The sequence below is a fragment of the Rhinoraja longicauda genome, chromosome 44 (assembly GCF_053455715.1).
Source record: "Rhinoraja longicauda isolate Sanriku21f chromosome 44, sRhiLon1.1, whole genome shotgun sequence".
Lineage (NCBI taxonomy): Eukaryota > Metazoa > Chordata > Chondrichthyes > Rajiformes > Arhynchobatidae > Rhinoraja > Rhinoraja longicauda.
The window spans coordinates 7217377-7230674 of NC_135996.1; the positions used below are offsets into that span (position 1 = coordinate 7217377).

Sequence of the window (13298 nt, forward strand, 5' to 3'; positions counted from 1 at the left end):
AGTCGCTCCAGTCTTTCAACATATGACAGTCCCGCCATTCCGGGAATTAACCTAGTAAACCTACGCTGCACGCCCTCAATAGCAAGAATATCCTTCCTCAAATTTGGAGACCAAAACTGCACACAGTACTCCAGGTGCGGTCTCACTAGGGCCCTGTACAACTGCACACAGTACTCCAGGTGCGGTCTCACTAGGGCCCCTGTACAACTGCACACAGTACTCCAGGTGCGGTCTCACTAGGGCCCTGTACAACTGCAGAAGGACCTCTTTGCTCCTATACTCAACTCCTCTTGTTATGAAGGCCGACATTCCATTGGCTTTCTTCACTGCCTGCTGTACCTGCATGCTTCCTTTCAGTGACTGATGCACTAGGACACCCAGATCTCGTTGTACGTCCCTGTTCCTAACTTGACACCATTCGGATAATAATCTGCCTTCCTATTCTTACCACCAAAGTGGATAACCTCACAAGGTTATCTAGGCAGTGCATGTTGCTCGGCACGGTCATTATGGGCCGAAGGGCCTGTTTCCGCGCTGTACAACTTTCGTGTAGACAAAGCATGTTGGTCGGCACAGACATTGTGGGTCGAAGGACCTGTTTCCGTGATGTATGACTCTAAAAACCGGACACTAATCCCCTCCCTCCCTCTCTCCCTCCCTCTCTCCCTCCCTCTCTCCCTCCCTCTCTCCCTCCCTCCCTCCCCCCCTCTCTCTCCCCCCCCTCTCTCTCCCCCCCCTCTCTCTCCCTCCCTCCCTTTCCCTCTCCTCCTTCCCCCATCAGGCCACAGCTGGACGTGTCGCGCGTGTCGAAGAGCAACTTGTTCGGGCTGTTCCGGCAGCTGTGCGCCAAGGTCGGGCGGTCTGACCTCCTGACGCTAGCCTCCTACTCCGACGCCAAGCAGGCCGCGTCCGACTTCCAGAACGCCCGCTCCCTCTTCTTCAAAGCCCTGGAGCAGATGAACTACGGCAACTGGATCCAGAAGCCAACGGAGGAGAAGAGCTTCCTGCAGAATGGGGTGTAGCCCGGCTGCCTCCCCTCTCACGGGCTGGGGAACAAACGCTGTACAGAGGCCGCGGGGAGTTTAAACACGCACGCACGCACGCACTCCAACCCCATACACCATACAATTCCAGGTGTTCCTTTATAAATCTGTAAAATGTTTATAATCAAATAGAGTTTAAAATTCCAATGATTTTAAAGAGTCGCTCAGTTTCAGAGTTTGGGGGGGGGGGGGGATAGATGGGGAGCGGGCTTCACATAGCCCCTATCCCTGGTGATAAAGGGTTTGTCGTGGGAACCTGCTGGGTTGGGGGAAGGGAGGGGAGAGGAGTTCCCGTGTAAATATCCACAGCCTCCATCAGCAGCTCGCTAGCTTTTAATTTCCCGTTTTAGTCTTACTATGTTTCGAGTTAGGGGTCCAAGCCCTCTGGGCTGTGAAATGTCCCCCGCCCGCCGTCTGCTGGAAAATCGGACGAGTCCTTCCCTCGAACTCTCCCTGTGTGGAACGTCCCGGCCGCCCTGTGACCAGAGATAGATGTGCAGGAAGGAACTGCAGGTGCTGTTTCACACCGAAGACAGACACACAAAAAGCCGGAGTAACTCCGCGGGTCGGGCAGCATCTGTGGGGAACACGGATAGGTGACGTTTCACAGAATGCTGGAGTAACTCAGCGGGTCAGGCAGCATCTGTGGAGAACGTGGATAGGTGACGTTTCATGGAGTGCTGGAGTAACTCAGTCTGATGGAGGGTCTCGGCCCAAAACGTCGCCCATTCCTTCTCTCCACAGATGCTGCCTGACCCGCTGAGTTACTCCAGCACTCTGTGAAACGTCACCTATCCATGTTCTCCACAGATGCTGCCCGACCCGCTGAGTTACTCCAGCACTCTGAAACGTCACCTATCCATGTTCTCCACAGATGCTGTCTGACCCGCTGAGTTACTCCAGCACTCTGTGAAATGTCACCTATCCACGTTCTCCACAGATGCTGTCTGACCCGCTGAGTTACTCCGGCACTCTGTGGCCTATCTTCGGTTGTGAGCAGAGATGCATGGAAATGAAAATATCCGTCACAATCGGCATTTGTGTATTTTTTTTTTTTTTTCAGCTCGGACGACTAGTTTTCTCAGGAGTGCCGGGGATGGTTAGGACCGTCTCTGAGCGCCCTCCTCCTCCTTCCCTGCCTCCTTCCCCAGCCCAGGTTACAGAGCCGCTCCCACGTCCCCCACCCACTCAATCCCTCCCCCATGGTTGGCGGGGACTCCATAAGCCCTGCATTGTCTACCCTCACCCCCACCACATTGTACCGCTCCAGCGGAAACACGCGGGGGTCAGGCTGCTCATCACAGTGTCGTGTCATTTTAGATTGAAGCCCCCTTCTTATTAAAGGATCAGTGATTTAGTTCCAAAGTATTCCTTTCTTCCTGTTAATGAGCTCTTTGACGCATCAGTCTGTCGCTGTGTAACACTGGGGTACAGTACCGGTGGGGGACAGGTGTGTGTGTAACACGGGTACAGTACCGGTGGGGACGGGTGTGTGTGTGTGTAACACTGGGGTACAGTACCGGTGGGGACGGGTGTGTGTGAGACACGGGTACAGTACCGGTGGGGACAGGTGTGTGTAACACTGGGGTACAGTACCGGTGGGGACAGGTGTGTGTGTGACACTGGGGTACAGTACCGGTGGGGACGGGTGTGTGTGTAACACTGGGGTACAGTACCGGTGGGGACAGGTGTGTGTGTAACACGGGTACAGTACCGGTGGGGACAGGTGTGTGTGTGACACTGGGGTACAGTACCGGTGGGAACGGGTGTGTGTGTGACACTGGGGTACAGTACCGGTGGGGACGGGTGTGTGTGACACTGGGGTACAGTACCGGTGGGGACGGGGTGTGTGTGTGTGACACTGGGGTACAGTCCCGGTGGGGACGGGTGTGTGTGTAACACTGGGGTACAGTACCGGTGGGGACGGGTTGTGTGTGTAACACTGGGGTTCACTACCGGTGGGGACGGGTGTGTGTGTGTGACACTGGGGGTACAGTACCGGTGGGGACGGGTGTGTGTGTGACACTGGGGTACAGTACCGGTGGGGGACGGGTGTGTGTGTGTGACACTGGGTACAGTACCGGTGGGGACGGGTGTGTGTGTGACACTGGGGTACAGTACCGGTGGGGACGGGTGTGTGTGTGACACTGGGGTGCACTACCGGTGGGGACGGGAGAGTGAAATGGAGAGGGGGAGAGAGAGAGACTCCAAATACCTGCAACAACACTGCATGTTGTCAGCCTGATCCGAGCATTTGTTGTTAGCCCTTTTTGTTTTGTCGGTCCTCGTGGGGTGGGAGCGGTGGTGGGTGGGGAGGGGAGGGGGGGGTGTCTGTGTTAATTTACTCTGTGTGTGGTGCGTGTGTGCACGAGGGTGTATATATGCTACATTTTTACAAAACTTTTTTTTTTGTAACAGGTAGCTTTGTTCTCATCCGTCAACTCTGCTAGAATAAATCTACGTTCACCTTTTAAGAAAAATAAAATTGGTGGAGGACTTTTTATTTTATTATGGGGGGGGGGGTATTATGTACGTACTCTGGAGAGGGGGGGGTGTTTGTGTACGTGCTCTGGAGAGGGGGGATGTTTGTGTACGTGCTCTGGAGAGGGGGGATGTTTGTGTACGTACTCTGGAGAGGGGGGGGGTGTTTGTGTACGTGCTCTGGAGAGGGGGGGATGTTTGTGTACGTACTCTGGAGAGGGGGGGATGTTTGTGTACGTGCTCTGGAGAGGGGGGGTGTGTTTGTGTACGTGCTCTGGAGAGGGGGGGTGTGTGTTTGTGTACGTGCTCTGGAGAGGGGGTGGTTACGGTGAAATGCTGCCCCCGATCGGTGGCACTGGGGTCAAATAGTTCCCCCCATCGGCTCAGCGATGGGTAGATGCCCCCGTTAGCTGAGTTGTAGGTCAGGGGGAGGGAGAGATGGAGGGGAGAGAAATGGAGATGGAGGAGGGGGGGTAGAGAGAGATGGAGAAGGGGAGGGAGAGATGGAGAAAGGGAGAGAGATGGAGAAGGGGAGAGATGGAGAGATGGGGGGAGGGAGAGACGGAGGGAGGGAGAGATGGAGAAAGAGAGAGATGGAGAAGGGAGAGATGGAGGAGGGGGAGGGAGATAGGGAGAAAGATGGAGGGGGAGTGAGAGATTTGATGGGGGAGAGGGAGGAAGTGAGAAAGATAGAAGGAAGAGAGATAGAGGAGGGGAGTGAGATAGGGAGAGATGGAGGGGGAGTGAGATTTGATGGGGAGAGGGAGGAAGTGAGATAGAAAGAGATAGAGGGGAGGGAGAGAGATGGAGGGGGAGATAGAAAGATGGAGAGGTGGAGATAGGGAGGGGGGTGGTACTTGGTTTATACCGAAGATAGACACAAAAATCCTGGAGAATATAAAAATTCTTAAGGGACTGGACAAGCTAAACGCAGGACAAATGTTCCCCATGTTGGGGGAGTCCAGAACCAGGAGTCACACACAGTTTAAGAATAAGGGGGTAGGCCATTTAGGACTGAGATGAGGAAAAAACATCTTCACCCAGAGAGTTGTGAATCTGTGGGATTCTCTGCCACAGAGGGCAGTGGAGGCCGATTCACTGGATGGATTTAAGAGAGAGTTAGATAGAGCTCTAGGGGTTTACTGGAATCAAGGGAGAAGGCAGGCACGGGTTACTGATTGTGGATGATCACAATGAATGGCAGTGCGTACAGGCTCGAAGGGCCAAATGGCCTCCTCCTGCACCTATTGTCTATGTTTCTGTATCGGGTACGGTTTGGTGTGGGACTGAACGCTCTGTGTGAAAGGGGGGGGGGGGGGGGGGGGGTGGGGGGTGGGGGAGAACAACGTACAGACTCCGTACAGACAGCACCCATGGTTGGGGTGGAACCGGAGTCTCTGGTGCTGTGAGGCAGGGTGGGAAGTGGGGGTATCTACTACCCCTGAGGGTCAGACCTGGGGGGGCTCACAGATAGCGACACACAGAGAGACAGAGACACGGATAGAGAGAGGCACAGAGAGACACAGATAGAGAGAGATAGAGACACAGACACATACAGGCACAGAGAGACAGGCACACAGACACAGAGGGAGAGTTAAAGACAAACACACAGGCACAAACAGAGAGAGGCACGGACACAGAGAGAGAGGCACGGACACAGAGCGAGACACACACAGAAAGAGAGACACAGACACAGAGAGACACGGGCACAGAGAAAGGCAGAGACACAAGAGAGAGACACAGACACACACAGAGAGTCACAGACAGAGAGAGAGAGACACACAGACACACAGAGAGAGGCACAGACACACACACAGAGACACACAGAGAGAGATACAGGCACAGAGAGACAGATACAGATAGAGAGAATTATAGAGACAGACAGAGAGAGACAGACACACACACAGAGACACAGACACACACACACACAGACACACACACACACAGACAGACACACACACAGACGGACACACACAGACACACACACACAGAGACACACACACACACGCACACACAGAGACAGACACAAACACACACACAGAGAGAGAGACACAGACAGAGACACACACGGAGAGAGACACAGAGAGAGAGAGACACACACAGAGACACACACACACACAGAGAGACACACACACAGAGAGAGACACACACACAGAGACACACACACAGACACACACACACACAGAGACACACACACACACACACACACACAGACACACACACACACAGACACACACACACAGACACACACACACAGAGACACACAGACACACACACACACACACACACACAGACACACACACACAGAGACACACACACACACACAGAGACACACACACACACACACACACACACACAGAGACACACACACACACACACACACAGAGACACACACACACACACACAGAGAGACACACACACACACACACACACACAGAGACACACACACACACACACACACACACACAGAGACACACACACACACACAGAGACACACACACACACACAGAGACACACACACACACACACACACACAGAGACACACACACACACACACAGAGACACACACACACACACACACACACACAGAGACACACACACACACAGAGAGACACAGACACAGAGACACACACACACACAGAGACACACACACACACACACAGAGACACACACACACACACACACACACAGAGACACACACACACACACACACACACAGAGACAGACAGAGACACACACACACAGAGACACACACACACACACACACACACACACACACACAGAGACACACACACACACACACACACACAGAGACACACACACACACACACACACACAGAGACAGACAGAGAGAGACACAGACACATAGAGAGACATACAGATGGCGGGGGGAGAGACTTTGATCCACACACGGTCCCGGCAGATGTGGGACGAGAGGTCTCCTGATTCTTGCTGGTGCTGTCCCAGAGTGTGGTGCTGAACTATCGTGTTGGTGGTTCCCCTCTCTCACCCACCCTCCCTCTCTCCCCACCCTCTCTCTCTCCCCCACCCCCCCTCTCTCTCCCACCCTCCCTCTCTCTCCCACCCTCCCTCTCTCTCCCACCCCTCCCTCTCTCTCCCCCACCCTCTCTCTCTCCCCCACCCTCTCTCTCTCCCCCACCCTCTCTCTCTCCCCCACCCTCTCTCTCTCCCCACCCTCTCTCTCTTCCCCACCCTCTCTCTCTTCCCCACCCTCTCTCTCCCACCCTCTCTCTCTTCCCCACCCTCTCTCTCCCACCCTCTCTCTCCCACCCTCTCTCTCCCACCCTCTCTCTCCCACCCTCTCTCTCCCACCCTCTCTCTCCCACCCTCTCTCCCCCACCCTCTCTCTCTCCCACCCTCTCTCTCTCCACCCTCTCTCTCCCACCCTCTCTCTCCCACCCTCTCTCTCCCACCCTCTCTCTCCCACCCTCTCTCTCCCACCCTCTCTCTCCCACCCTCTCTCTCCCACCCTCTCCCACCCTCTCTCTCCCACCCTCTCTCTCCCACCCTCTCTCTCCCACCCTCTCTCTCCCACCCTCTCTCTCCCACCCTCTCTCTATCCCCCTCTCTCTCTATCCCCCTCTCTCTCTATCCCCCTCTCTCCCGCCCCCTCTCTCTCCCGCCCCCTCTCTCTCCCGCCCCCTCTCTCTCCCGCCCCCTCTCTCTCCCGCCCCCTCTCTCTCCCGCCCCCTCTCTCTCCCGCCCCCTCTCTCTCCCGCCCCCTCTCTCCCGCCCCCTCTCTCTCCCCGCCCCCTCTCTCTCCGCCCCCTCTCTCTCCGCCCCCTCTCTCTCCGCCCCCTCTCTCTCCGCCCCCTCTCTCTCCGCCCCTCTCTCTCCGCCCCCTCTCTCTCCGCCCCCTCTCTCTCCGCCCCCTCTCTCTCCGCCCCCTCTCTCTCCGCCCCCTCTCTCTCCGCCCCCTCTCTCTCCGCCCCCTCTCTCTCCGCCCCCTCTCTCTCCGCCCCCTCTCTCTCCGCCCCCTCTCTCTCCCCCGCTCTCTCTCTCCCCCTCTCTCTCCCTCCCCCTCTCTCTCCCTCCCCCTCTCTCTCCCTCCCCCTCTCTCCCTCCCCCCTCTCTCTCCCTCCCCCTCTCTCTCCCTCCCCCTCTCTCTCCCTCCCCCTCTCTCTCCCTCCCCCTCTCTCTCCCTCCCCCTCTCTCTCCCTCCCCCTCTCTCCCTCCCCCCTCTCTCCCTCCCCCCTCTCTCTCTCCCCCCCTCTCTCTGTCCCTCCCTCCCCTCTCTCTCCCTCCCCCCCTCTCTCCCTCCACCCCTCTCTGCACCCTCTCCCCCACCCTCTCCCTCTCTCCCACCCTCTCTCTCCACCATCAACTACCTCCTCCGGCAGCTCGTTCCATACACCCACCACCCTCTGTGTGGCTCTTACCCCCTCAGGTTCCCATTAAATCTTTCCCCTTCCAAGTTAAACCCATGTCCTCTATTTCTTGATTCCCCTACTCTGGGTAAGAGACTCTGTGCATCTACCCGGTCTATTCCCCTCGTGATTTTATACACCTCTATAAGATCGCCCCTCATCCTTAGAGGTTTTTAAAGAAAGACAAAGTGCTGGAGAAATAAAATCCTGGAATGACTTATGAATGACAAAGTAGGACCTTCCACATCGCTGTGCTCAAGATGGTAAGAAATTGCAGAGAGTTGTGGACATGGGGCCCAGAAAATCCTCCTCTCTGCTTAATTCCAAAAATAATTGTAAACAGGCAAATCATGTCTGACGAATCTTAGACAACAGGTGCAGGAGGAGGCCATTCGGACCATCGAGCCAGCACCGCCATTCACTGTGATCATGGCTGATCATTCTCAATCAGTACCCCGTTCGTGCCTTCTCCCCATACCCCCCTGACTCCGCTATCCTTAAGAGCTCTATCTAGCTCTCTCTTGAATGCATTCAGAGAATTGGCCTCCACTGCCTTCTGAGGCAGAGAATTCCACAGATTCACAACTCTCTGACTAAAAAAGTTTTTCCTCATCTCAGTTCTAAATGGACGACCCCTTATTCTTAAACTGTGTGGCCCCTGGTTCTGGACTCCCCCAACATTGGGAACATGTTTCCTGCCTCTAACGTGTCCAACCCCTTAATAATCTTATACGTTTCGATAAGATCCCCTCTCATCCTTCTAAATTCCAGTGTATACAAGCCTAGTCGCTCCAGTCTTTCAACATATGACAGTCCCTTCATTCCGGGGATTAACCTAGTAACCCTACGCTGCACGCCCTCACGTCTGACGAATCTTATAGAATTTTTCGAGGATGTAACTAGTAGAGTGGATAAGGGAGAACCAGTCGATGTGTTATATCTGGACTTCCACAAGGCCTTCGACAAGGTCCCACATAGGAGATTGGTGCACAAACTTGAAGCACATGGTATTGTGGGTTCAGTGTTGAGATGGATAGAGAACTGGCTGGCAGACAGGAACAAAGAGTAGGAATAAACGGGTCCTTTTCGGAATGGCAGGCAGTGACTAGTGGGGTACCGCAAGGCTCAGTGCTGGGACCCCAGCTATTTACAATATATATTAATGATTTGGACGAGGGAATTGAATGCAACATCTCCAAGTTTGCGGATGACACGAAGCTGGGTGGCAGTGTTAGCTGCGAGGAGGATGCTAGGAGGCTGCAGAGTGACTTGTATAGATTAGGTGAGTGGGCAAATGCATGGCAGATGCAATATAATGTGGATAAATGTGAGGTTATCCACTGGTGGCAAGAACAGGAAAGCAGAGTATTACCTGAATGGTGGCCGATTAGGAAAAGGGGAGATGCAACGAGACCTGAGTGTCGTGGTACACCAGTCATTGAAAGTAGGCGTGCAGGTGCAGCAGGCAGTGAAGAAAGCGAATGGTATGTTGGCATTCATAGCGAGGGGATTTGAGTATAGGAGCAGGGAGGTTCTGCTGCAGTTGTACAGGGCCTTGGTGAGACCGCACCTGGATAACTGTGTGCAGTTTTGGTCTCCAAATTTGAGGAAGGACATTCTTGCTATTGAGGGCGTGCAGCGTAGGTTCACCAGGTTAATCCCCGGAATGGCGGGACTGTTGTATGTTGAAAGACTGGAGCGACTGGGCTTGTATACGCTGGAATTTAGAAGGATGAGAGGAGATCTTATCGAAACGTATAAAATTATTAAGGGGTTGGACACGTTAGAGGCAGGAAACATGTTCCCAATGTTGGGGGAGTCCAGAACAAGGGGCCACAGTTTAAGAATAAGGGGTAGGCCATTTAGAACGGAGATGAGGAAAAACCTTTTCACTTAGAGTTGTAAATCTGTGGAATTCTCTGCCTCAGAAGGCAGTGGAGGCCAATTCACTGGATGCTTTCAAGAGTTAGTTAGAGCTCTTAATGATAGCGGAGTCAGGGGGTATGGGGAGAAGGCAGGAACGGGGTACTGATTGTGGATGATCAGCCATGATCACATTGAATGGCAGTGCTGGTTCGAAGGGCCGAATGGCCTCCTCCTGCACCTGTTGTTTATTGTAAAACTAATATTCGTGAATATCAAATGTACTGCAAGTTTAACAACTACACCAATGAGCCAAAACATTATGACCGCTGACAGGTGAATTGAATAACATTGATTATCTTAGCAACTTAATCCTTAACAACTTCTCCTTTGACTCCTCCCAAACCAGAGGCGTAGCTATGGGCCCTAGCTACGCCTGCCTCTTTGTCGGGTACGTCGAACAATCCCTGTTCCGGGCGTACACTGGCCCCATCCCCGAACTCTACCTCCGCTACATCGATGACTGCATTGGTGCTACCTCTTGCACCCATGCAGAACTCACTGACTTCATACACTTCACTACCAATTTCCATCCTGCCCTTAAATATACCTGGACTATCTCCGACATCTCCCTCCCGTTTCTGGACCTCACCATCTCCATCACAGGAGACAGACTAGTGACGGACATTTACTATAAACCCACTGACTCACACAGCTATCTGGACTACATTTCTTCCCACCCTGTCCCCTGCAAAAAGTCTATCCCCTACTCCCAATACCTCCGTCTACGCTGCAGTTTAATGTGGATCAGTGTGAGGTTATCCACTTTGGTGGTAAGAATAGAAAGGCAGATTATTATCTGAATGGTGTCAAGTTAGGAAAAGGGGACGTACAACGAGATCTGGGTGTCCTAGTGCATCATTCACTGAAAGGAAGCATGCAGGTACAGCAGGCAGTGAAGAAAGCCAATGGAATGTTGGCCTTCATAACAAGAGGAGTTGAGTATAGGAGCAAAGAGGTCCTTCTGCAGTTGTACAGGGCCCTAGTGAGACCGCACCTGGAGTACTGTGTGCAGTTGTACAGGGCCCTAGTGAGACCGCACCTGGAGTACTGTGTGCAGTTGTACAGGGCCCTAGTGAGACCGCACCTGGAGTACTGTGTGCAGTTGTGGTCTCCAAATTTGAGGAAGGATATTCTTGCTATTGAGGGCGTGCAGCGTAGGTTTACTAGGTTAATTCCCGGAATGGCGGGACTGTCGTATGTTGAAAGACTGGAGCGACTAGGCTTGTATACACTGGAATTTAGAAGGATGAGAGGGGATCTTATCGAAACGTATAAGATTGTTAAGGGGTTGGACACGTTAGAGGCAGGAAACATGTTCCCAATGTTGGGGGAGTCCAGAACAAGGGGCCACAGTTTAAGAATAAGGGGTAGGCCATTTAGAACAGAGATGAGGAAAAACTTTTTCAGTCAGAGAGTTGTAAATCTGTGGAATTCTCTGCCTCAGAGGGCAGTGGAGGCCAATTCTCTGAATACATTCAAGAGAGAGCTGGATAGAGCTCTTAAGGATAGCGGAGTCAGGGGGTATGGGGAGAAGGCAGGAACGGGGTACTGATTGAGAATGATCAGCCATGATCACATTGAATGGCGGTGCTGGCTCGAAGGGCCGAATGGCCTCCTCCTGCACCTGTTGTCTATTGTCTATCTGCGCCCGGGATGAGGTGTTTCACACTAGGGCATCAGAGATGTCCTCATTCTTCAGGAAACGGGGCTTCCCCTCTTCCATTATAGATGAGGCTCTCACTAGGGTCTCTTCTACATCCCGCAGCTCCGCGCTTGCTCCCCCTCCCCCCACTCGTAACAAGGACAGAATCCCCCTCGTTCTCACCTTCCACCCCACCAGCCAGCGGATCCAACAAATCATCCTCCAACATTTCCGTCACCTACAACGGGACCCCACCACTGGCCATATCTTCCCATCCCCTCCCCTTTCTGCGTTCAGCAGAGATCGTTCCCTCCGTAACTCCCTGGTCCACTCGTCCCTTCCTACCCAAACCACCCCATCCCCGGGCACTTTCACCTGCAACCGCACGAGATGCAACACCTGTCCCTTTACCTCCCCCCCTTCAACTGCATCCAAGGACCCAAACAGTTTTTCCAGGTGAGACAGAGGTTCACCTGCACCTCCTCCAACCTCATCTATTGCATCCGCTGCTCTAGATGTCAACTTCTTTACATCGGCGAAACCAAGCGCAGGCTCGGCGATCGTTTCGCTCAACACCTTCGCTCAGTCCGCCTTAACCAACCTGATCTCCCGGTGGCTGAGCATTTCAACTCCCCCTCCCATTCCCAGTCTGACCTTTCTGTCATGGGCCTCCTCCAGTGCCATAGTGAGGCCCACCGGAAATTGGAGGAACAGTACCTCATATTTCGCCTGGGCAGCTTGCAGCCCAGCGGTATGAACATCGACTTCTCCAACTTTAGATAGTTCCTCTGTCCCTCTCTTCCCCTCCTCCTTCCCAGATCTCCCTCTATCTTCCTGTCTCCACCTATATCCTTCCTTTGTCCCACCCCCGACATCAGTCTGAAGAAGGGTCTCGACCCGAAACGTCACCCATTCCTTCTTTCCTGAGATGCTGCCTGACCCGCTGAGTTACTCCAGCACTTTGTGAATAAATACTTTCGACATTGATGATCTTGTTACAATGGCACCTGTCAAGGGGTGGGATATATTAGGCAGCAAGTGAACAGTCAGTTCTTGAAGTTGACGTGTTGGATGCAGGAGAAATGGCAGGAGTAAAGACCTGAGCGACTTTGACAAGGGCCAAATTGTTATGGTCCAGACGACTGGGTCAGAGCATCTCTGAAACGGCAAGGCTTGTGGGGTGCTCCCGGTCAGCAGTGGTGAGTACCGACCGACAGTGGTCCGAGGAGGGACAAACCACAAACCGGAGACTGGCAGGGTGTTGGGCGCCCAAGGCTCATCGATGCGCGAGGGCAACGAAGGCTATCCCGTCTGGTCCGAACCGACAGAAGGTCGACTGTGGCACAAGTTACGGAATAATGTCAATGGTGGTCACGGGAGGAATGTGTCACAATACACAGTGCATCGCACCCTGCTGCGTATGGGGCTGCACACGGAGGGCCAACAGCATGTTAGGCAGGTGGGCATAATGTTCTGGCTCATCGGTGTATCTTACACTCCTTGTCAATAGACAATAGGTGCAGGAGGAGGCCATTTGGCCCTTCGAGCCTGTACGCACCGCCATTCAATGTGATCATGGCTGATCATTCTCAATCAGTACCCCGTTCCTGCCTTCTCCCCACACCCCCTGACTCCGCTATCCCTAAGAGCTCTATCTAACTCTCTCTTGAATGCATTCAGAGAATTGGCCTCCACTGCCTTCTGAGGCAGAGAATTCCACAGATTCACAACTCTCTGACTGAAAAAGATTTTCCTTGTCTCAGTTCTAAATGGCCGACCCCTTATTCTTAAACTGTGGCCCCCTGTTATAACCATATA

The 13298-nt window shown here is 53.5% G+C and overlaps 1 protein-coding gene across 8 annotated transcripts in view; it reads left to right on the top strand.

Moving 5' to 3' along the window:
• Nucleotides 1-2944, top strand: part of adar (adenosine deaminase RNA specific) — a 57384-nt gene extending 54440 nt beyond the window's left edge. For all 8 annotated transcript variants that reach the window (XM_078432003.1, XM_078432007.1, XM_078432001.1 and 5 more), the window contains one exon: nucleotides 782-2944. In XM_078432003.1, the coding sequence (XP_078288129.1) occupies nucleotides 782-1022 (241 nt within the window). In that variant the 3' untranslated portion in view covers nucleotides 1023-2944. The remainder of the gene's footprint in view (nucleotides 1-781) is intronic.
• Nucleotides 2945-13298: the final 10354 nt, after the last annotated feature.